Source organism: Anticarsia gemmatalis, chromosome W, assembly GCF_050436995.1.
Source record: "Anticarsia gemmatalis isolate Benzon Research Colony breed Stoneville strain chromosome W, ilAntGemm2 primary, whole genome shotgun sequence".
Lineage (NCBI taxonomy): Eukaryota > Metazoa > Arthropoda > Insecta > Lepidoptera > Erebidae > Anticarsia > Anticarsia gemmatalis.
Window position 1 is genome coordinate 3,233,271 of NC_134775.1, and position 23,189 is coordinate 3,256,459.

Sequence of the window (23,189 nt, forward strand, 5' to 3'; positions counted from 1 at the left end):
CGACGCCTCCCGCTCACCGACGTAAACACTCTCCCCCCGCTGCACTACCGCACCACCGTACGCGTCTATCGGCCGCGACGATGACGGTTGAGAATCGATGTAATTGTTTGAAATTTCTAACGCCTCTTTTTCAAAATTGTTTACAATTTTTGCTTCCGATGTATTAACCGTATTTCTAGTAGATTTTCCCGCGCTTTCCTGTATAATAACACCAGCTTTTTTCGTTAACGTATCTTGAACTAGGTCTTTTAACTGTTGAATTTCAAACTTGAGGGGACGCGTGGATACGTCAGTCGGACGGCTGTCCTGTTGGCGAGTGGACGTGGCACGCTGCTTGTGGGGAACACCTGTACCCCAGGGTACTATCAACGTAAGTAATTTAATATGGGTTTTATTTTATTATTTCGTTTTTTTCTCGGTGTTTGTACTGATTATCGAAATGAATATGATAAGAAATAACATTAAAACTTTATGTAATTACTTTATAAAGAATGGCGAAAAATGTGTCTTTGTTTTTTTGTGTTAATAATAAGTATTTGTTTTATTAAGTGTTCGAAGTCGTCGGTTTTCTATTTTATAATTTTTTTATTTTAGATGACTTCACGTCGTAATTTGCATGAAAATGAAATAGAAAATATTCTTTTGGATGCGGAGGATGGAGAGGATATTGGTGTGGGCGAGGCATTAGAAGATGAGCCAGATGAGATTATTGAAGACTTTCACTTGCTGGAGGAAGACGAAAATTCACAAACCTTGGAGGAGGAGTTGCTTCAGGATTCGGACGAAGAACTTGAAGAATCTTCGCAACTGGGCTATAATACTTCACCGGTCACTGTCCTAAGTGTTCCAGAGGTTTTGCATGGCAGAGGCCGTAAAAAGCAGAAAAATAGCGATAAGTTTGTGTGGTATGGATCTCATCCTCGTTCCTCACGCACACCCCAGAGGAATATTGTATTTCACCCTCCAGGTAACAAAGGTCCCGCTAAATTGATTACTAATGCATTAGATAGTTGGCAATTATTTTTTACGAATGACATTTTGGAGAATATAATGTCTAACACTAACCAAGAGATTTCTGAGCAGCGCAAAAAATATAAGTCGGATAGATCAGCTCAGTATGAAGATGATGATTTTGTTCCTTCAAGCACTAGACCGTCGTTTGTTCGAGATACTTCAATAAAAGAGTTGAAAGCCCTTTTTGGCCTGTACTATTTGGCTTGTGTGATGAAGATAAACCATTTATCTGTTAAAGAAATCTATACTAATATTATAAAGCTGAAGAGTTTGTTTGTTTGTTTGATTGTTTGTTTGTTTGTTTGTTTGAACGCGGTAATCTCAGGAACTACTGGTCCGATTTGAAAAATTCTTTCAGTGTTAGATAGCCCATTTATCGAGGAAGGTTATAGGCTATATATTATCACGCTTCTACCAAAAGGAGCAGAGTAACAGTGAAAAATGTTACAAAAACGGGGAAAATTTTGACCCATTCTCTCTTATGTGACGCAAGCGAAGTTGCGCGGGTCGGCTAGTATTTTATAAAAATACTGGAATTAGTTACTTCAGATCGACTATGAGTGAAAAAAGATTTGAATTTTTGACAAATTGCCTCCGGTTTGATGATCGTGTGACGAGAAATATGAGAAGGCAGGTAAGCAAGTTGGCTCCTATAAAAGAACTCTTTGATCACATAATTGAGACATCAAAGAACTTGTATTCACCTTCTGACTGCACTACAATAGACGAACAGTTGCTTGCGTTTCGGGGAAGATGTCCATTTCGTATGTACATACCGTCGAAGCCCGATAAATATGGGATCAAACTGCTTATGTAATGTGATGCTAAATCATACTACATGATAAATAGTATAATATACACAGGCAAAGATTCTACTCCTAGAGAAATACCTGTTGCCGAGTACTATGCGCTTGAACTTTCAACTACAATCCATAATTCTTATCGTAACATAACATATGACAATTGGTTTACTTCTATAACTACCGCTCAAAAATTGCTCTCTAAAAAATTAACTACAGTTGGTACATTAAAAAAAAATAAAACTGAAATACCAATTCATTTTACTGAAACCAAAAACCGCGATCTAAATACATCGATGTTTGCCTTTCATGATGAACTCACTTTGCTTTCATATGTTCCTCCAAAGATGAGCAAAGGAAAGAAGAAAAACGTTCTCATGCTTTCCACCATGCACTATGAAGCTGATAAAGATAAGACTGTTCATTTACCAGATATAATCAGTTTTTATAATCAAACAAAGGGTGGAGTGGACACTTTTGATCAGCTTTGTCATACCTACAGCGTATCTCGCAAAACTCGTCGCTGGAGCCTTTGTGTTTTTTATGGAATACTAAATATCGTGGGGATCAATTCTATGATATTGTTACATTCATCAAATGCCCCTAATAAGCAAGTATTCAAGAACAGACGCACTTATCTGAAGACTCTCGCTTTTGATCTCATAAATCCCCACCTTGAAGAGAGATTTCAATTACGAACTTTGCCAACGTCCCTACAAATAAGTATTGGAGATATACTGGGTAAAACACGACCAATAGCCACGGTAAATCCTTCGGCTTCAAAATCTGGAAGATGTCTTTTCTGTCCGAGGTCAAAGGACCGTAAATCACGCGTACAATGTAGCAAGTGTAAGGCGTATATTTGTAATGACCATCAAGTCAAAACATGCCAAAATTGTTAATTTGTTTCTAATAGATAAGCTTTAATTGTGTTATATGAGACTGAATTTAATGTTAAAATAGTCTAAATATGTTGATTTGTAATAAAACTTTATAATATTCTTATAAATGAGTTTTATTTCTTGGGGTACACTAATTCCCCAGGGTACCATTTATGAAACTCTTATATGGGTACGGTTCTAGGGTTAAAGAAGCCATTTCCTCGTTTGTCGGTTGCGAGGATATTCCTGAGGCTTCTCTGCGAACATTTGCGACTTCCTTTTTTAATATTGCCATTTCCTTTAGGAACGTAGTCACGTCTATATGATCAAAGGTGACCGGTGGTAGCTTGTTGAGGTCTCTTGCCACGAAAATCGGTAGACACTCGGGATCCGTCTCCTTAATGATCTTTATAATATCTTGCACGCTCTTCTGTTGATTACCTTCTTTCCTTCGCATAATTTTACGGGAAGGGGCCATCAGTTTATATACAAGTTGCCTGGCATTCTCAATATCCGACTCCGCAAATGCACTCATACATATTTGCACTATTGCCGTTTCAGCTAGTGTATCCACCTTGTTACACACAAACGATAATAATTCGTTAATTATAACATTGCACGAATTACACTTCGCGTCCGCATCATAAGCGTCTCGCTGCGGGGACCGAGACATCGCGTCGACGCACGCGCACACGTCTAACCACCGCTACACCGCGGCGCGGTCTATATTTATGGTAATTATATTTAATAGATTTTGTTTGCGGTATAGTTTTAATTTTAGACTTATAAGTGATAGTGGTGCAAAAAGAGGGGTTATGTTCATCAATAGGTACTAATATAGAAATTGGCGTATAAGTGATGCAATCGGTATTACTGATAAGCAAATCCAAAATGCGATCTTTGCTATTGGTCATATTGTTGTACTGAAAGCAGTTTTGCAAGGCCATGAAATTTCTCGTATCTTCGCATATCAAAGATTGGCCAGAGCAGGATAGTGCCATTGTATCATCATTGTTCTGTGGCGTCCAAGTGGCGTCAGGAATATTGTAGTCGCCGAATAAGTAAAATATATTTGGCTTTAACTTATTTAATAAATAGCTTAGTAATTCATAATACGCGTGATAAAGGTCATGAGAGGATTTTGGAGGAATATATACTACACCTAACAAATAGTTTTCGCGATTCAGACCCGAAAGCTGAATAACAATGTGCTCCATATGAGGCAAAGTTGGTCGATCAGGAATTACAATAGTAGTCCGCAGTTTCTTTAGAACAGCCTAAGATAATGAGCCATAAGAGCTCCTCCACCATCTTTTTTGTTAGTCGTGGCACGATCACGATCACATCTATAGACCACATAACGATCATCTATAAATTCGTTATTAAAGATTTGTGGAGTGAGCCATGTTTCTGTTAAAATTATTATATCATAGCAATTTGATAAAATGTTCATGTATAAAACATTTAATTTAGTACGAATACCTCTACAGTTTTGGTAGTAAATGATTAATTTATCCATGATACTGGTCACCTTTTATCAGTAGCGAGTAAAGCAAATTTGGTATACGATATAATATTACCATACAACCATGATAACATATAATATGGCCATGCATTCTTACGGTTGATATGCCGCTGTTCAACAATGTAATCATGATGAGCATTACACACGTATCTAAATCACGAGAGATCAAACATTTTTTTTTCAAAGAATACTTTAACATATATACACAGAAAATATACAATTTAAAGTGTTTACACAACAAAGTGAACGTTACTTCTATTAAATCCAATATATATTCTACAACAATAGACATAAGCGTAAACAACAATGTTAAGATGCGTAGAGTTAGAGAATTAACTACGTTTCGTAGAGCTGCCATTTGGTTTAATACGAGCGAGGTCCTGAGGTGTGCGTATTGCCATTGCAGGAGCGCTGTCGTTCTCGCGCACGAGGATGGTAGCGTGTTTGACCCATACATACTTAAAACCCTTTTGCCTTGCAGTTTCACGAGCAGTGCGAAATAACTGTTTGTTTTTTAATGTTAAGTGCTCATTCAAATATATTGACTGTGGTATGCTAGAGATTCCTATTTGATCTGACTTTAATCCTTTTGCTAGGCGCGCAGCACTCAGAATGTTATCTCTAAGTATACGCGAACTGAACTTAACCACGATATTTTTCGGTTTCTTATTTGTATTTTGAGCATGTGGAACACGGTGTATCGCAATTATGTCTTTTTGCTGCAATGGACAATTAATCTTGGCACTGATAGTCTCCATTAGCGTTAATAAGTTTTCATTTCGCTTCTCGGGAACATTACAAACTTCTATATTACATTGACGAGCTTGTTGTTCGAGAGCGTCAATTTTCGCCTCCAATCGCAGTGTATTGTCGTTGCTAATACCCTTGCTCTCAGTTTGTTGATTAATGTTTTTGACTCGTTTGTTAAGGTCCTCCTGTTGTTCAGACGTGTACTGCACAGATTTTTTTAATTCAGTTATATCTTGTAGCATCGTGCCTTGCTTTTTATCCAACAAAGATACCTTGTTTTCCAATTTATTATGTTCCAATTTCAAAGAGCTTAGCTCATTTTTTATATCACAAGTAGTTTGAGTAACTGTAGCCAGGTCGGTCGCAATAGTAGTTAGGCTATCAGATAATTTTGATATAGCGCATTCGAAGTAACGTTGCAACTCATCAAGCTTTTTATTCATGACTTGGTTTAAGGTATCTATGGCATTAGTTAGCTCACACTCGGGTTGCTTTCTCTTTCTCTGTGTTACGTTGTCTCCAGTATCAGACAAACTCAGTAAGTTGGGCGAAGACAATGAACCAGACGGCGGTGTACTTTGCATGGTTTGTTGATTGATGGTAATAAGAATTTATCGAAAATTGAATCTTATTCTGTAACTATCTAGGCACAATTTAGTAGGCGAGGTCGTAAGCATATATCTTGTTCCGCTACTGGTTAAGTATTTTGCGTCGCGCCGCTCGTTGTCCGTGGCCCCGTGGTGATAAGTGTTGCACTGCCTGCAGATGCACAGAGTGGCGCAGGTTCGAACCTCAGTTAACCGACGGACTTTTTCTAAGTTTCTTGTGATAAAAATTCAATTGTACTCACTTGGTGATGAGTGAGATGCAGCTATACAGATAAAAATATGGCGCCGGCTTCTTATGAGCACTTCCACAAGATAGTAAGAGAGGGTCCGAGTTTCCAGATATTAAAAATGCAATTATTTAAAAACAAAATGTAAAAAATCTTTAAAGTATTCTAACATAGGTCCACTCTCGTTGTAGTTCACCGGTCGAATGTATGAAGAATGAATGTATATGTTTGAAGAAAAAAACAGTACCACACTCTTCTACACTATTTCGAAGTAAACATTCTGCCTTGGCAGGACAGGAATTCAAGGAGCTAGTTTACTACTACTACTATTATATTGAACTACTACTATTGTATTACTACTACCTTATATATCTATACTAATATTATAAAGCTTATCTTGCATGCTTCATATCTGAAGTAGTGGACGCTGTTGATCGTGGAACACCTATGGATGTAGTCTACACAGACTTCAGCAAGGCATTTGACAAGGTGGACCACAATATACTAATTCATAAATTACATAGTTATGGTATCACAGGTAGCCTTTTACAATGGTGCGCTTCTTATCTTGCTGACCGGTCTTCTAGGGTCGTCGTTAATGGTTTCACCTCTTACTCTTTCGAGACGCCGTCTGGCGTCCCCCAAGGGTCGCATTTGGGACCTTTATTTTTTAACATTTTCATAAATGACGTGTCACAGTGCTTTTTATACTCTCGTATACATTTGTATGCAGATAACAAATTGCTGCTTAACCCAGATAAGTGCTATCATATTCATTTCTCAAGGAAAAAAGGTTCTCATTTCCAAGGTTACTTGATCAACAACAGAGCAATAAGCGAAGTTGAAGCTATTCGTGATCTCGGTGTGCATATCGACAACAAGCTTCGTTTTCACGTTCATATTGATCACATAGTTAAGAAGGGGTTCAAAATGTTGGGTTTTGTTTTACGTAATAGTAAGGAGTTCAAACATGCCTCAAGTAAAATTTGCATTTTTAACTCTTTAGTTAGGTCTGGATTAGAATACAGTAGCGTAGTCTGGTCTCCTTACTATGACGTCTACAAGCACCGTCTGGAATCCATTCAAAAAAGATTTCTATGGCACCTTTCTTATCAGTGCAATCTGGCCAAACAATTGCCCTCCTATAATTCTCGCTTACACCACTTCAATATGTCGAGTTTGGAGGACCGTCGTTTGCTCCTGGATCATTTGTTTCTTTACAAAGTCTTAAATGGCTACATAGACTGTTCACATTTATTAAGTCAAATAAATATCAATGTACCCTACAGGCTCGCCCGTCTATCAAGGTACCAACCGTTCTTTGCTGGCTGTTCTAAAACTAACTTGGGTCATTTCTCAACTTTGAAACGATTACAAGCCCAATATAATCACTTGACACGCTCCTGCAGCCTCGATAATGATATTATGTTTCATAGCCTATACAAATTTAAAAAACAATTAATAAGTCAACTAAAAAATATGTAATCGACATTGTTAACCTTTTGATGTCATGCTTTTCAAAATTGTTACTAGCACTTTTTTCGGCTTTTTAAATAATAACAAAAAAAACTATTAATCGATCAGTAACATAAATCTGTATTCACGATCTGCTTTGATCTTTTGTAATATTTTATTACTTTGCATGCCGTGGCAGCCTTTAATTGAGGCAACACCTAGTTTAAGTTTTTATGAATGTATCGTATTATGCATGCTTCCTGGTGTATGCCTTGTTGGTTGTCCTAAATAAATAAATAAATAAATAAATAAATAAAAGCTGAAGAGTTTGTTTGTTTGTTTGTTTGTTTGTTTGTTTGAACGCGCTAATCTCAGGAACTACTGGTCCGATTTGAAAAATTCTTTCGGTGTTAGATAGCCCATTTATCGAGGAAGGCTATAGGCTATATAACATCACGCTACGGTCATTAGGAGCGGAGTAGCAACAAAAAATGTTACAAAAACGGGGAAAAATTTGACACATTCTCTTAGGTGACGCAAGCGAAGTTGCGCGGGTCAGCTAGTAGAATATATAAAAACTGTCATATGAAGTGGATTTCGAATGAAATAAATCGGCATGCTCTATGGAGATCTATAATATACCTAAGGCGAGGCCTATTTCCAAAAACAGTGGAGGTGTGACAAATTAATGGAAATGAATAGAGGTACCCATACTGTGATGAAACAATGATTACGAAGCATATATATTATTTCATAGACTTTTCGTCAAAGAATAAAATACGGATATCGAGTGCGGCCCATTCTTAAAATATCATCAGTGTTGTGATGAATGTGAGTAAATTGTGTAATAATGTAATAATAAAATGCAGTGTCGTAATTAAGTCCAGGAGCTGCGTACCGTGTATATCGTGTCAAGTGCAACAACTTTAAACTTAAGACATTTTAGTGATATGTATTTATAAATCCTATATTAGTACAGTATTACTTCTAACATAAATTTTGTTATTGACACATTATGAAACCGTAAGTATTTAGAATATTAATTGAGCCTTTATGTAATAATAGGTTCAAATTAATGTAATATACAGGTTATTCCATGGCTCACGAGTTATCAGATTTAATTGTAAGATTAAAGGACGTAAGAAAATATTTGATAAAGATAGGACCCAGTAGACGTACGGGTAATATAATTCAAGTCAAATTACAGGAGGTTGATAGTTTATGTACTCAATATAGCAGAATCTTAGAGAAAATTGAGGAAATTAAAGGTAGTATTAAGGAAGAGGAATATTTGTTTATAAAGACAACGTGTGAGCAATTTGATTCTTTACACAAAGAAATTCTGAATTTATGTTCTGTGCAGACTAAACAACCTTCAAATATGGCGAAATTTGATTTAAAAGTAGCAATTAACTTATTGCCTGTTTCATCTGATGATGAAGATAGCATTAAAAGGCTTATAGATGGGATCGACTACTACAGCTCGGAGTTGGACGACGAGTCTCAAAGAAGGTTAGTGAATTTTGTTTTAAAAAATAGGTTATCGCAAGCCGCTAAGTTAAAATTATGCTCTACTTATGACAGCGTTAGCGCTCTTCTTTGTGACATGAAAAACCAATTATTACCAAAAAAGTCTACAACTTCTATTCAACGTAAACTATACAATTCCAAGCAAAATGACTTATCTATCGATGAGTTTGGTAGGCAGATTACCGAATTGTTTGCAGATTTAACAATCACACAGTCGGAGGGCAAAGAAGACGTATATAAAATTTTGAAACCAATGAACGAAAAACAAGCTGTCAAAAGCTTTGCAGAAGGATTAAGAAACCGGAGATTGAGTACTTTAATATCCGCACGAAATTATACGTCATTAAAGGATGCTGTACAAGCAGCTGTAGACGAAGAGACCAGTTCCCCATCTACTTCAGGTGATGTTATGTATTTAAACCGCTATAACGCCTATAACAATAATTTCAGGAGCTATGGCTACATTCATGGCAGAGCTCCTCGCAGAGGTATGCCATCCACAGCTGCGGGCCGCGGCGCTCTAGAGCAGAGCAACACCGTTTCCGGTCAGCAGTGGAGCACAGGACGTGGCTGGAGAGGACAACGTGGCAGTGGTTCGGCCAGTCGCGCTGCGACCAAAACTTACTTCAAAACTCGTGGTAGAGGTAATTCTAATGACTCGCACATACATACTTTAACAACTCAGGAATCAGATAACATGGTAGATTTAGAAACTGATAACCAGTTTTTTCGAGACTAAAGAAGTTATTTTCAGTACTGCTAACTCATGTAGCATAATTTTACATGGCAGAAACCACTACAAATATAGTTGGTTAGTTGATACCGGGGCATCTATTTCGGCAATCAATTATAAACATGTATTACATCAAAAAAATTCCAATCCATAAACATAATATGTATGTCATTGGCCTAGGAAGCAAAGTCCAATCAATTGGATACGTTTATTTACATTTATATTCTAAGAATCAAATGTTGAAACATAAGTTCTATGTTTTCCAATCATTACCTTGTAAGACAAGTGGCATAATTGGCAATGATTTTCTAAACAAATATAAATCGATTTTAAACTTTGGTAACAACACGTTATTGTTATGGAATAATAATATGGAAATCTCTTTGCCGTTATATTTTCCAAATAAAAATAAAAGCATAAATATACCTGCGAGATGTGAATCTGTTTATATGTTACATACTTATGAAACGGAAGAAAGTGTTATTTTTACATCCCAGTTGAGCGAAGGCGTCTTTATAGCTAGCGCATTAGTTAAACCGGTAAATGGGATGTTCCCGATTCGTATCATCAATACAACTGAAAATGATTTAACATTAGACAACATTAACCCAATTATACATAAAGCTACGGATTATGATGTGTGTTCATTTCACAAATCTCATAACAATGCAGAACGCGTGAAAAAGTTATTCTCCGTACTTCAGTTAAACCATCTTACTAAAGATGAGAGATTACCCATAGAGAAAATTTGTGCGAAATATGCAGATATTTTTTATCTTGAAGGTGATAAATTGACTTCAACGGAATTATATAGTCATAAGATTAATTTGAAGCTAAACGTTACACCGGTATATACAAAACCTTATCGACTCCCATACTCGCAAAGGGAAAATGTAAATAAGCAAATAAATAAACTACTAGAGCAGGGTATAATAGAACCATGCAACAGTGAATGGTCAAGTCCCGTACTTCTTGTTCCTAAAAAGTTAGATTCGACTGGGGAGAAGAAATGGCGGCTCGTTATAGACTATCAAAAACTAAACAATCGTATTCAAGATGATAAGTTTCCTTTGCCCAACATATCAGACATTTTAGATTCGTTATCAGGATGTGTTTACTTCAGTCATTTAGACTTAAACCAAGGATTTTACAATGTAGAGCTGCATAAGGATAGTAGGAAATTGACATATATATTGTATCTAGTAACGGTGTTTTGCCAGACCCCGCAAAAATTGATATTATAAAAAACTATCCAGTACCGAAAAATGTAGAAGCCTTAATAAAAGTGAAAAGAACTACCCAACCATTGAGAAAGAGCTCCTTGCCATAGTTTGGGCTGTGAAGCACTTTAGGCCATATTTATATGGGCGTACTTTTAAAATAATTACAGACCATAAACCACTAATTTATTTGTTTAGTCACAAAGATCCCTCAAGTAGACTTCTTAAATTCAAGCTTATAATTGAAGAATACGATTACGTGTTAGAATATGTAAAAGGTAGAGACAATGTAGCCGCTGACGCTCTTTCTCGACTTACTTTAACTTCAAAAGAGTTAAAAGAAATAAATGAAAACATATGCGTAATGACAAGGGCACAGAAACAAAAATTGAACACCATGCCTTCTACTGACATTACCGCGTTACCTGAAGATCAATTTGTCAACCAACCAAAACTCATCGAAACGGATGACAAACCCAAAGGAGTAGTCGAATTAAGATTTATTAACCGAATGAATATGCAAAAGTTAATAAAGGAAAATCAAATATGTAAAGAAACCAATATTTTCATTTACGTAGAAAGTAAGAAAACTATATACATAAAACCGTCTTCTCATTCGCAAATTACTCGAGCAGAATTTGCTGGAGAACTGAGCTATTTTTGTAGCGAAATGCATATAGATGAAGTATACTTTTTAAAAAATAAAACAAACTATATTTTCATTGAAAAACTAGTAACTGAAATAAAAAACCACGAGGATTGGACGGGTCCTAGAATAATAATAATAAAAGATGTTAAACGCATTACTAATAAAGATGATATAAAAGTGATACTCAATGATTTCCATCTTTTGCCCAGTAGTGGGCACGCGGGAATTAGAAGAATGATAAATAATATTCGCCAATATTATTTCTGGCCTGGTCTTGAACAAGATGTAAAAACGTAAGTAAAGAAATGCCCCGATTGCCAGAAACAAAAATTTACATTACAAATAAAAGAACCCATGGTTATCACCTCTACCGCGCATACAGCATTTGAGAAAATATTTTTAGATTTGGTAGGGCCGCTAGATAAAGATGATAACAATTATTCATACGTCCTAACATTACAGTGCGAATTGTCAAAGTATGTACTATGTGCATATCCACTAGTTTCAAAATCATCAGCAGAAGTAGCTCGTGCATTGGTCAACAACTTTATACTACAATACGGTGTCCCGAGAGAAATAGTCACAGATAGAGGAACAGAGTTCATGGCTGACACCATGAAAGAGGTATGTACCTTGCTTAAAATCATCAAAGCATAGGAGCACTGGAAAATTCACACAAAAGCCTATCGGCGTTTTTGCGAATTCAGTGTGAACAAAGACCTGAAACATGGAGTACGTGGCTTCCCTTTTGGTGCTTTGCTTACAACACCTCAGTAAATTCATCAACAAAATTTACCCCCTTTGAATTGGTATATGGCAAAAAATGCCATTTGCCTAGTAACCTGTGTAGTACCGTAGAGCCGTTATATAATCATGATAGTTACCCTCCTGAATTGAAATACAGGTTACAAGCATTACAAAGTGAAGTAAATTACTTCGAAAATGTTATTTTATTTATTTATTCATTTATTTCAGGCAACTGAGGCCCATTGAAAATACAATAAACAAATTACAAATTAATAATATAAATATACTAATACATACATAATTAATATAACTTATAATTATACACGATCACTACTATTGTGCAGCGTCGGCGTCGTGTATCGCGCAGTATCGGGTATCCGGCCACGGAATCGCCGGAAAACAACACCTTTCGGCCAAAATTCTGGCTCCATGAACTTTGTGAGATGCTCAGTTGGCACTCTCACCACGAAGGCATTAAAACCCACATTGTGACGTGATTCCAACCTCTGAACTCTCAAAGTCCACTTCGTTTTCGTCTGTATGTACTCTACAATCTCTTCAACCTTTGTAGAGTAATGCAGTCTGGACACGTACACCGGCGTCACTGGTACAGCGGGACGCAGCAAGTAATTCGGTCCGGTCGGTCCAGTGCCGCACTTGTTTTGGTTCGGCTTCTTTTTCTTCTTCTGTACCATGATGAAGCCATCCTTGTCGGCCTGTTCTTTCGGTTGCTCCCTGTTGTCCTTCTGGGTGGATAGGCAGCTCTTCTGTTTAACCCCTTTTATAATTTGTCGCTTTGTCTGCGCTGCAGGTGTTTTCTTAGCGACTATATCGGCGTAGGCACGTGCAGGGGTCGTTGTACCTACGCGTAATGTCACAGTGGCCGGTGTAGAGGCGCATGCGACGACGGCGGCGAGCAAAGCTTCGTCAGCGATATCGGCAGCTGGTGACGCACTTGAGTTCGCCGATGCAAAACTGCCTGTGGAGGCAGTCTGCGGTCCGCGGCGAGTGTTCACCTTTGAGGCCTCTGGTGACCTAATTACTGAACCAACGTTGTGCAATGATGTAATTTCTACGATACGTATGTCAATTCGACAACTTATAAGCCTAATGACCAATTGTTACTAAAAAACGAAACAGGCAACAAACTAACAAGTTTGTACTCAGGACCCTATAGGGTTATAAGAGACATATCGCCAAATGTTGAAATCGAAATAAATGGAAAATCTGATACAGTACATTAAAACAGAACAAAACCTTATTATGTATGATGATAATAAGGAAAATTACACACCTTTGTCAATTGTAATACTTAGGTACTTATTAATTAGATAACTGTTATTTTATTCACTGTCGAAAGTTATATGACATGAATATCACGGTAGATACTCGTAGATAGGTACCTCAATTTATACTGTGTGTTTAACTGTAATGCCGCGTCCGCACGTTTGGCACTTGCCGCAAACTCCAAACCTCTGTAAACGTTTGGCTTGATTTAGGGAATTAAACATCGCTATCCACACGCTTGCGAGTGAGTTAGTATGTTCTGAAGTGGCAAGCATAACGGACGTGATGGATATTGAGGTTATATCAGCCATAACATTTGGTTTAAGTTAATTTTATTAAAAAGAAAAGAAAAAAAAACTACTAACGATCAATATTCTATAATATGTGATCATTTCAAATGCCCTCGGCGTCGGAAGATTGGCTCAATATAGAAAGAGAATTAAGTCTGCTGGCCTCCAGTACACAAACCAAACTGAGCGCCCACCAACGTGTGGATGCGTCGCAAGCGCTTGCGGCAAATTCCCTTTGATTTATGTCAAAAAACCGACACTCGATCGGAACGGCTACAAACGCTTGCAAACCTTCACAAACCATGGCAAGCACTCTCTCCACACGTTTGAATTTGTGGGCGCTTGTTGAGGTTTGGCAAGCGTGCGGACGCGGCATAATATTCAAAGAACATACACGAATTCGATTTTTTTTTATGTGTAAACAATATTCTAATCGTCATATTTAACCTTCTTATTTATTTATGTTTCTAATATTATTTAAACACAATGTAAAAGTGTTTTAAATCATTACCTATATTATTATTAACGCAATGGCACCGGTTTCCGACCACTGACTGATATTGCTTAATGAATCCTTCAAAAGATAAAGAAAATACTCTAGAGCTCATTAAAAAATATGCTTTTCTGAAAGATCACGAACTTAAATTTGAAAATATATACATAATTGTCTCTTATAATGACTTATATTTGTATATATTTGTATTTAAACTGTTACGACTGGAAATCAACTGAAAGCACCGTTTTCCGACCAACTGACTACAAATATTCGTGTATCCGACCACTAAGTCACTAGATTCCGACCAGCCAATTCTTACCTTGTAAAATCAACTCTATGACCTAGAAATAGAGTGAAAATTCTTAAAAAAAACAACAATTTTGAATATTACTTGAGCATTTATTAGGAATATGATCCAGAAAAAACAAAAATAAACTCCTTTATACTTATTCAAATTCAAATTCAAATTCAAATTATTTATTGCTTACTAAGTTATATATGTATACAAAAGGATCTTATATTAGGGTAGTGACAAACTTAGTAGCCTTTTTCAGGCATTGCAATTTTTACAGGGTAGAGTAAGGTAAGTTATTTAAATTTTAACATTATGTCTAGTTTCTAGCTTCTATATAATATACACATTATTTTAAATTTATATTGCTTAAATATTATAATTGCAATTTTCATATTTTCTTATTCCTATTTCAAATTCAAATTATTTACTTAGTTATATATACAAAATGATCTTATATTAGGGTAGTGACAAACTTAGTAGCCTTTTTTAGGCATTGCAATTTTTACAAGGCATGGTAAGGTAAGTTATTTTATTATTATGTCTTAATTTTAGCTTTTATATAGCATACACATTATTCTAAATTTATTCTTAAGTATTATAAATGCAATTTTTATATTATCTTATATCTATATACTTATTAGAAGTTTGTGACTAGCTTAAAACTCTAGGTTTACATTTATGTTGCTTACAATATTATATACTGCATTATACTACAGTAGGTAACTATACAATTTTTCTTATGACTATTATATTTTTGTATCAATACTATAGTTATATCTTATACATATGTTTAATTTTCAGGTACAAGGCATCAATTTCTATATTATATTAATACTTTATTATATGAGGATCTTTTTCTTTAATTTTCTCTATTTTTCTTCCTCAAAATATTCCTCTATACTATAAAAACATTTTTCTATTAGAAATAGTCTTAACTTTTTTGAAAATGGCCCTATTTTAGTTTCTTCCCTTATTTCTAATGGTAACTTATTATATATTTTAATTGCCATATAGCAAGGGCTTTGGTTGAGCATTTTTATTCTAGAGGGCGGTAGGTATAGCCGGTCTTTATGCCGGGTGTTTACATTATGTGTATCTTTTACTTTTGTAAAGTGTGTAATATTTTTAAAGACAAATAAACAAACATCTTGTATGTATATTGAAGGTAGTGTAAGTAATTTATGTTCTATGAAATAAGTTTTGCAGCTGGTTCTTTGATCTATTTTAACTATAATTCTAATACATTTATTTTGTAATATAAATAGTTCTTGCATGTTGACACTGTTTCCCCATAGTATTATTCCATATTTTAGCCAGGAATAAGCGTAAGCGTAGTAAGCCGATAATGCTGTTTTTAAATCTGTACTACGTTTTATTTGGAATAGGGCATATGTAAATCTTGATAGTTTAGCTTTTGTGTCTTCTATGTGAGCTTTCCAGTTTATATGTGTATCTATATGTATACCTAGTAATTTAAATGTATTTACCTTTTCTAGGGGCATGCCATTGAATGTAGTATCTAATTCTAAGGGTAGTTTTTTATATGACCTGAATTCTATGATTTTAGTTTTGGTATAGTTAATTTCCAGATTATGATCTTGTAAATTAGACTCATAAGGATCTAAACGTAGGACGTACATCATGTCAATCTTTATTATAATAACAAAATATATTACTATATTATATTTTTAACAAGATCATTAAATTACAATTATTAAAAGATATATACTACACTTAAGATATTTAAAATACTATTATGTATGTACGTAACTATATGTATTTATCAGAGGGTTCACAGATTGTTTTGATTCCGGAGTTGATTTATTTTCGGAACATCATAACTCCCACGGCTAGAAATGTCTGTAATATCATAATTCAAGATATCGTCTTTCTCAGGCCATTTCCAGTAATTTCCACTCATTGTCATTGTCTTTACTTTTATGTTATCATTTACATTTTCCATCACTATTCCGGGAAAATATTCTCCTTCATATTGTACAACAACAAACACCCCTTCTGGGTACTCCATGTTTTCTTTTGCTTCTGTAATATCTGTATTGATTTCAACTGTTGTCTTCTTTTTTGACTTAGTTTGCTGACTTTTTTCTTTCCTCTTTTGAGCTCTCTCTAATTTATCATTCTCTTTAGCTAGTTTCTCTGCCTCAACTCGTCGTTGATATTCCATGAATTGGTCGCTAGTTGCTACGGTGGGATACATTTTAGGTTTTTTTAATTGCCCCTTGCAATCTGTGGTAGTCTTCCTCTTCTTTTCTATATTTCCTGGCCAAAAAAGGGCATTTTTAAAAGGTGTAGGATATTTTGAACCTGTGGTATTTTCTCCTGATTTTTTAACTGGTGTTTTGTAGTCTGGTTGTTGTGGATCATGAAGGTTTAAATCTGTATTCATATCTGAATCTTTTGCTTGGTCTTGCTTTGATGTAGATGGCTGAGATATTAAATTCACTAAGCTTAAAGACCCATCTGATTCGACTGTTGCTTCAATTGCGTCATCATTAGCTAACCAAAACTCTTCATTAATAATTATGTCAGAAACAGTTTGATCTAAATTGCTGGGCAGATTATTTTGAAAAGTAGATTCATTCATAGATATATTTTTTTCAGATTGTATATTGTTCCAGAATTTATAGAGTTCAAGAAATCTCTCGTCTAGATCAATTTCAGAGTCAACATTTTTAAATTTATTTACAACTTCCGTAGGCAAACGAGCTTCCACTTCACTTAGTAAATTCAATGGTTGACTGCCATCTGTTTTGTGTGTGACGTGTTGATTAGCAGTCGATAGTGCTAGATTGTTATTTTCGACATTGGAAATTTCTTTTACTAGCTTCGAGTAACCTATAGCATCCTCATTAAACGGATAGAGCCCACACGTTTGGAATGCTTTTGCAATTATTGCAGGCGAAAGTGTTGCATTTATAGACTTATGCAAAAGTATCGGAAAATCTGATCGCTGCATTTTTTTCCCGCTGTTTGCCATACGCCATTCCCTGACATCATTACGCCAACAATTTTTTAAAGGATAAAATACCCCTACATCCAATGGCTGTAGACGGTGAGTAGTAGCATTGGGGTAGAATGCTATCAGAATTATCTCATGTTCTTTACAGTATTCACTCAGATTAATATTAATGTGAGATGAATGACCATCCAGAAAAAGAACTACTGGCATTTGGATTCCTTTTTCTATTAACCATGGGTGAAAGACATTTGTGATATATTCATAAAATGTCTCACTAGTCATCCACCCAGAATCAGAGTGACCCATTCCCCACCCTTTAGGCATGTTGGCTGTGATGTACGACGGAACATAGCGTTTATACGGAAACATAATCAATGGAGGAGGTATTGCCCCATCAGCAGCTACTGTAAGTAAAACCGTTAAACACTCTTTCTCGTCGTTGACAGTACGATTGTACACTTTTTTCGAGCCTTTTCTGACCAATACTTGCTTTTCTTGAGGTGACAGATAAAAACCGCTCTCATCACAATTGAAGATACGTTTGGGGTCTTGGAGAAGTTCCATTAATTTATTATCAACAAAATATTGCCGTATTTTTGAAAACCAGCTCCTATTATTAGTCTCCGAAACATTCGCTCTGCATGTTGTGAGAGATTGTGGAACTCTTTTCGAAACTTCCGGGTAACGAGCAAGAAATCCATTATACCATTTCTTACCCGGCTGGTCATCTTTAAAAGGATTTTGACGGCCTAAACTCTTAATTAATTTAGTGACAGAGTCCAGCAACTGAGTCTTCGTTATGGGAAAACCGGCTTCGCCCAATTCTAAAATCCATTTCACCAGATACATTTCTTCCGAGCTTGTCAGTACAGTTGGACCGCCTATGTTGCCTGGATTTTTATATTTGTCTTTTAATCTGTCTAATATCGTTGTTTTTGGAATGTTGTATGATTTTGCAGCCTGATTTATACTCATTTTCTTCTCTCGTATATCTCGTAGTGCTTTCTCCATATTTTCCTGCGAATACTTTAACCTTTTCTTATCATTCATGATGATGTACCTGAAATAAACACATGCAATTTCAAACAAGCACACCGAAACCAAAAGCACCGAAGTTGGACGGAAACAGGGGCATGCGTACAAATCGTATCCAGATTCCGACCAATCCTATATTTGCCTAATTAGTCCTCTAAACCGAAATTTATATTAATGTTTTAGCGCGTTTCTATTTCACACACACTTATAAAAATCTACCAGTATTGTAATTATGCAATTATGTCTAATAAACGTAAAGTATAAGGTTTTAAAACCAGAGTGATCTTTGGAAATAAATTGGAAGTAAACCGAAAAAGAGTGCAAGTTAAAACGAATTTTACAAAAAATCCATTAAAGTTATCATAGGTCGGATACAGGTGTATTATACAAAGATATTTTTTAGAATCAGTAAATGAAAATTAAACACTCACAAAACAAGACGAATAATAGAAAATTCGTTTTATTTACAACGTGCAAAATTCCTTTTACCGACCAAGTGGTCGGTATTCGGAATGTTATGATTTTATAGGGCTCCTCATTCCGTCCACAATTAATTAGCCGATAAAGATATAAAAATAAGCAAGTTTTTTGTGCATATTGAAATTTTAAGGCGTTAATACACTAATGAAACGTATAAAGTAAAAAAATGGTAAACTTACCAGAGTATTCTTCACAAAAACCCAGATGTTTGTTTTCACAGATTTATGTTTTTTTCACATTCAACTTGATACGAACTACTCCGTTGCGTAGCTTTTGTTGAAATGTCAGAGTGTCCGTTAACATTTGAAACACAAGTTTTGACAATTGACGTACGATGAGTTCTACTAAATTTACGTTCCGTTTCACGGCTTTCGCGCGATATTTTAAATGTTATAATGTATAAAAACCAAAATGGTCGGATAGAGGAAGCTAGTCGGAAACCGGTGCCATTGCGTTATTCATATTTTAAGGAAAAAAAAATACACATGTATCGTACTTTTTTTTTTCTTTTCCACGGGGGAGGTGTGGTGGATATAGTATTGTACACTTAGCTATAATTATGTCTATATTCTATTAACTAAAGGTATGACTGTACAACAATATATAAATGTGTACTCTAATTAAAAAAAACAGTATTTACTCAACAGCCGTATCGTTATCATTTCAACGCCATCCTCACAACTGGCCCACTAGCCACTTACGCTCAGCATCCGTCCTCCGAACAGAGTGGGAGCTCTGCTCTCGCGACCAGAGGCGGGGGACCGCTTCCTCGTCAGTTTTCACTCCGACCAGCCAGCTAAGGCAAGCCGGAGATGAGGAAGGGTGATTTCCCCCTGGAGCACTCAGGTACCGCGGGGTCGCTACTCCCCGTCACCTCGCCTCAAGGTGCCCTGCGGGCTTATTATTATTATTTTCTAGTCCCTCCTGTCCTCGCTATATGTTTTTCTAGTGTTTGCAACCTTTCGACTTTCCGATCCTTTCTGATGCTTTCTTTGATTTTTTTGCTTAAGTCCGATATTTTTTGGATGTTCTGTTTCCTTATTTTACAGTCAAGTAAACTTTTACTATCTTTTATAAGTTGTAGTGTTGAATTACTTAAATTGTATTTATGTTGTGTCCTTTTTTGCTCTCTTTGACATGTAATTTCATTTTGTAGTTTGTTGTAACTTGTTTTTACATCTATTGCATTGGTTTCTAATAGTTCTGTGCTGAGTTTTGATAAGGAATTCCCCATTGTTTTGTTGGATTCTATACGGTTTGTCAGAAGTGTGTTATACATATATAGGAAACTTTCTGGATCTTTTGGGTGGTATAGTCTTAAGCGACGCCCTTACCATGCGGTGATCCTTATTAAAGTTTAATTTTGATATGACTGCTGTGTCTGTAAATAGGTTTGGGTGGCTGCTTATAATATAATCTATTTCGTTTCTGTGATTTCCACCTGGAGAGATCCAAATCCACTTATTGTTTCTGTTTTTCTTAAAGATACTATTTAGGAGGGTTAGATTATGATGTAATAAGAATTCAACCAATCTTTGCCCATTTTTGCTTCTTTTGCCATAGCCAAAGTTTTAGCCTATATCTAAGAGTGGAAATAATGTTTAGAATTTCGTTATTCTTTTGATGCATCAGGAAACGAAAATGCATAATTCATTTTCGCACAGCATCAATTTTTTCAGACACAACTGGTGACCTTGGACGACCTCCAGAAATTTCATTGGTGAGGGAAAAATAATCATGATAGAACACTATTTATTTGTGTTTTAAATTTTCAAAGGATCGGACTTTATCGCCAAAACAATAAATAAGTCGATATAGACACGACTGTTTCTTTAAGTCACGTCGAAAGTCGTAAAAAATATTTGCACGAAAAAGTTAACATCCGAATGCCATTTTTCCGCACACTTACAATTTTCGATCGACGATATTGAAAATATTTTCAGCGCAGATTTCAAAACGTTCTTCGGAATGTAGTAGTCAAAAATGTCAAACTTTACGATGAAAACACCAATTGACGTCTAAAACAATCAGATTCGTCAAGGCTCAAAATATAAATAGTGACCTAAGTATAATTATATTTTTTGAATAATTATTTATTATAGCTTGGGATAGGTCATTGTAAAAAGATTCATGTTTAAGTTCATCTACTTGTTTTGTAGGAGCATAGGCTTGGATGATTGTCCATATTTTTTTGAAGCTAGCTACTTTGATGTTGAGTATGGCAATTCGGTCATTGATTCCAATGAATTCTATTATGGTGTTCTTTTAGGTACTGTTTAACTATGAATCCGACTCCTCCTTGTCCTTCGATGTTTCCTTTGTTGAATAGTATGAATCCATGGTGCTCCTCTATATTTTCTCCTGCTCTTCTCATTTCACTAATTCCAAGTATATCCCAATTTAGGTCCTTCAACGCTTCTTCAAGTTCTGATAAAGCTTCTGCTTTTCGTAAAGTTCTGGTATTTAGAGTTGCTATGTACAACTTGTTCTCGTTCCTTTTGTTTGTTGTTTTTGTTAGAGGGTGATGATCATAACTTTTAAACTCTCGCGTTGCATGTTTAATGTATACTATAATACAGGAATTAACGCGAACACGCATTTTACCTTAAAATGTCTAACGTTTCGGCGCAGGTTGCACTCGCCGTGGTCGCAGGCTGACTGGAGCAGCGATGACAGGACTTCGTGTATATGAGGCGGACGAATGTCCATTCACCCTCATATTTTGATTTTTCCAACCGCCACCAAACACTACACTAACCGTGTCCCTATTCTGTGAGCTAACCGATTGCGAAACAGCGAGGTTTTGTAACAGTAATCACTGGATTCCACGTCGCGGATAATTTGATGCCGTCTTCCCGATTGAAATTTGAATGTTTCTTGATTTCGATCGCTTCACGAACAATCCTCGAGTAGAAAATATGTCGTTCAGTGGAGAGGACTTGAGGGCGATGGAACTCAATCCAGTGATTAGTTCCTGCTTCAAGTAGATGTTCCGCAATGGCTGACTTGCTGATTGGACGGTTCTTAACAGCGGCGATATGTTCCTTGACCCTTTCAGCTATCGAGCGCTTAGTCTGGCCTATGTAGGAACTACCGCAGCTGCAGTTGATCTTGTAGACACCTGGTGTTTGAAACGGTAGTACATCCTTCGGTGTGCCCACCATGCTGCTGACTTTTGCCCCCGGCGTGAACACTGTACTGATGCTGTATTGTTTCAATACATTCTCGATCTTATCAGTCACTCCTCTGACGTAGGGCAAGTAGGCGGGCTGTCTGTTGACCTCCGGTTGTTTACTCCGTTTCGTTATCCTGTTCCTTCGTCGACTTACGTGGTATCCGTTCATTCGTAGTACCTCCTGAACATGTTCCAGCTCCTTCCCAACATGTTCAGGGTCACAGAGGTCATAAGCTCTGTTCTTCAGTGACGTCATAACGGACTGCAAGTGACGGGGCTGGTGATGTGATGAAGCGTGCAGGTATCTATCTGTGTGTGTCGGTTTCCGGTAAACACAGTGTGATAAGGATCCATCGGGTTTCGCGGCAACCATCACATCTAGGAATGACAACGACCTGTCCGTCTCCATTTCGTAGGTGAACCTCATGTTAGGGTGAATGGAGTTTAGGTGTTCTAGATATTGATCTACTTCCTGTTGATCTCCTTGGATAATGCAGAAGATGTCGTCCACATATTTTTTCCAAAGCCGTATGGTTTTTGGTCCAAGTGCCAATGCTTTCTCCTTAAAGTGCTCCATCCAGAGATTAGCCAGTGCAGGGGCAACGGGGCTGCCCATTGCGACGCCATCAATCTGAAGGTAATGTTGGCCTTGGAAAAGGAAGTAGTTGCCGTCCAAACAGTTTTTAAGTAGATCAATATAGTTAAACGGCATCTCGTTGTCCTCTAGCTTGGTCTTTACCACGTCCAAACACTCCTTAATTGGAACATTGGTGAAGAGCGACTCGACGTCAAAACTCACCATAACATCGCCCGGTTCCAATCTAAGGTCCTTAATAATCTGGACGAAGTGCCGCGAATCTTTCACGAAAGACGGTGTATTTCCGACTAGTGGCTGCAATACTGACGCAACGTACTTTGCAAGGTCGTAAGTAGGAGAGGCGATTTGACTCACGATAGGCCGCAGTGGTACGTTGGACTTGTGTATTTTGGGCAGGCCATATAATTTCGGTGG

The 23,189-nt window shown here is 36.5% G+C and overlaps 1 protein-coding gene and 1 long non-coding RNA gene across 2 annotated transcripts; one reads left to right on the forward strand and one right to left on the reverse strand.

Moving 5' to 3' along the window:
* Positions 1 to 269: 269 nt before the first annotated feature.
* LOC142986033 (uncharacterized) lies at positions 270 to 2,819 on the forward strand. The gene is made up of 2 exons (XR_012960282.1): positions 270 to 370; positions 1,878 to 2,819. It is a non-coding gene; the product is annotated as an uncharacterized LOC142986033 (long non-coding RNA).
* Positions 2,820 to 4,552: 1,733 nt separating this feature from the next.
* On the reverse strand, positions 4,553 to 5,554 carry LOC142985822 (uncharacterized). Its single transcript, XM_076134064.1, has one exon. It carries the CDS (start codon positions 5,552 to 5,554, stop codon positions 4,553 to 4,555), a length of 1,002 nt encoding a protein of 333 aa, XP_075990179.1.
* Between the last annotated feature and the right edge of the window lie 17,635 nt (positions 5,555 to 23,189).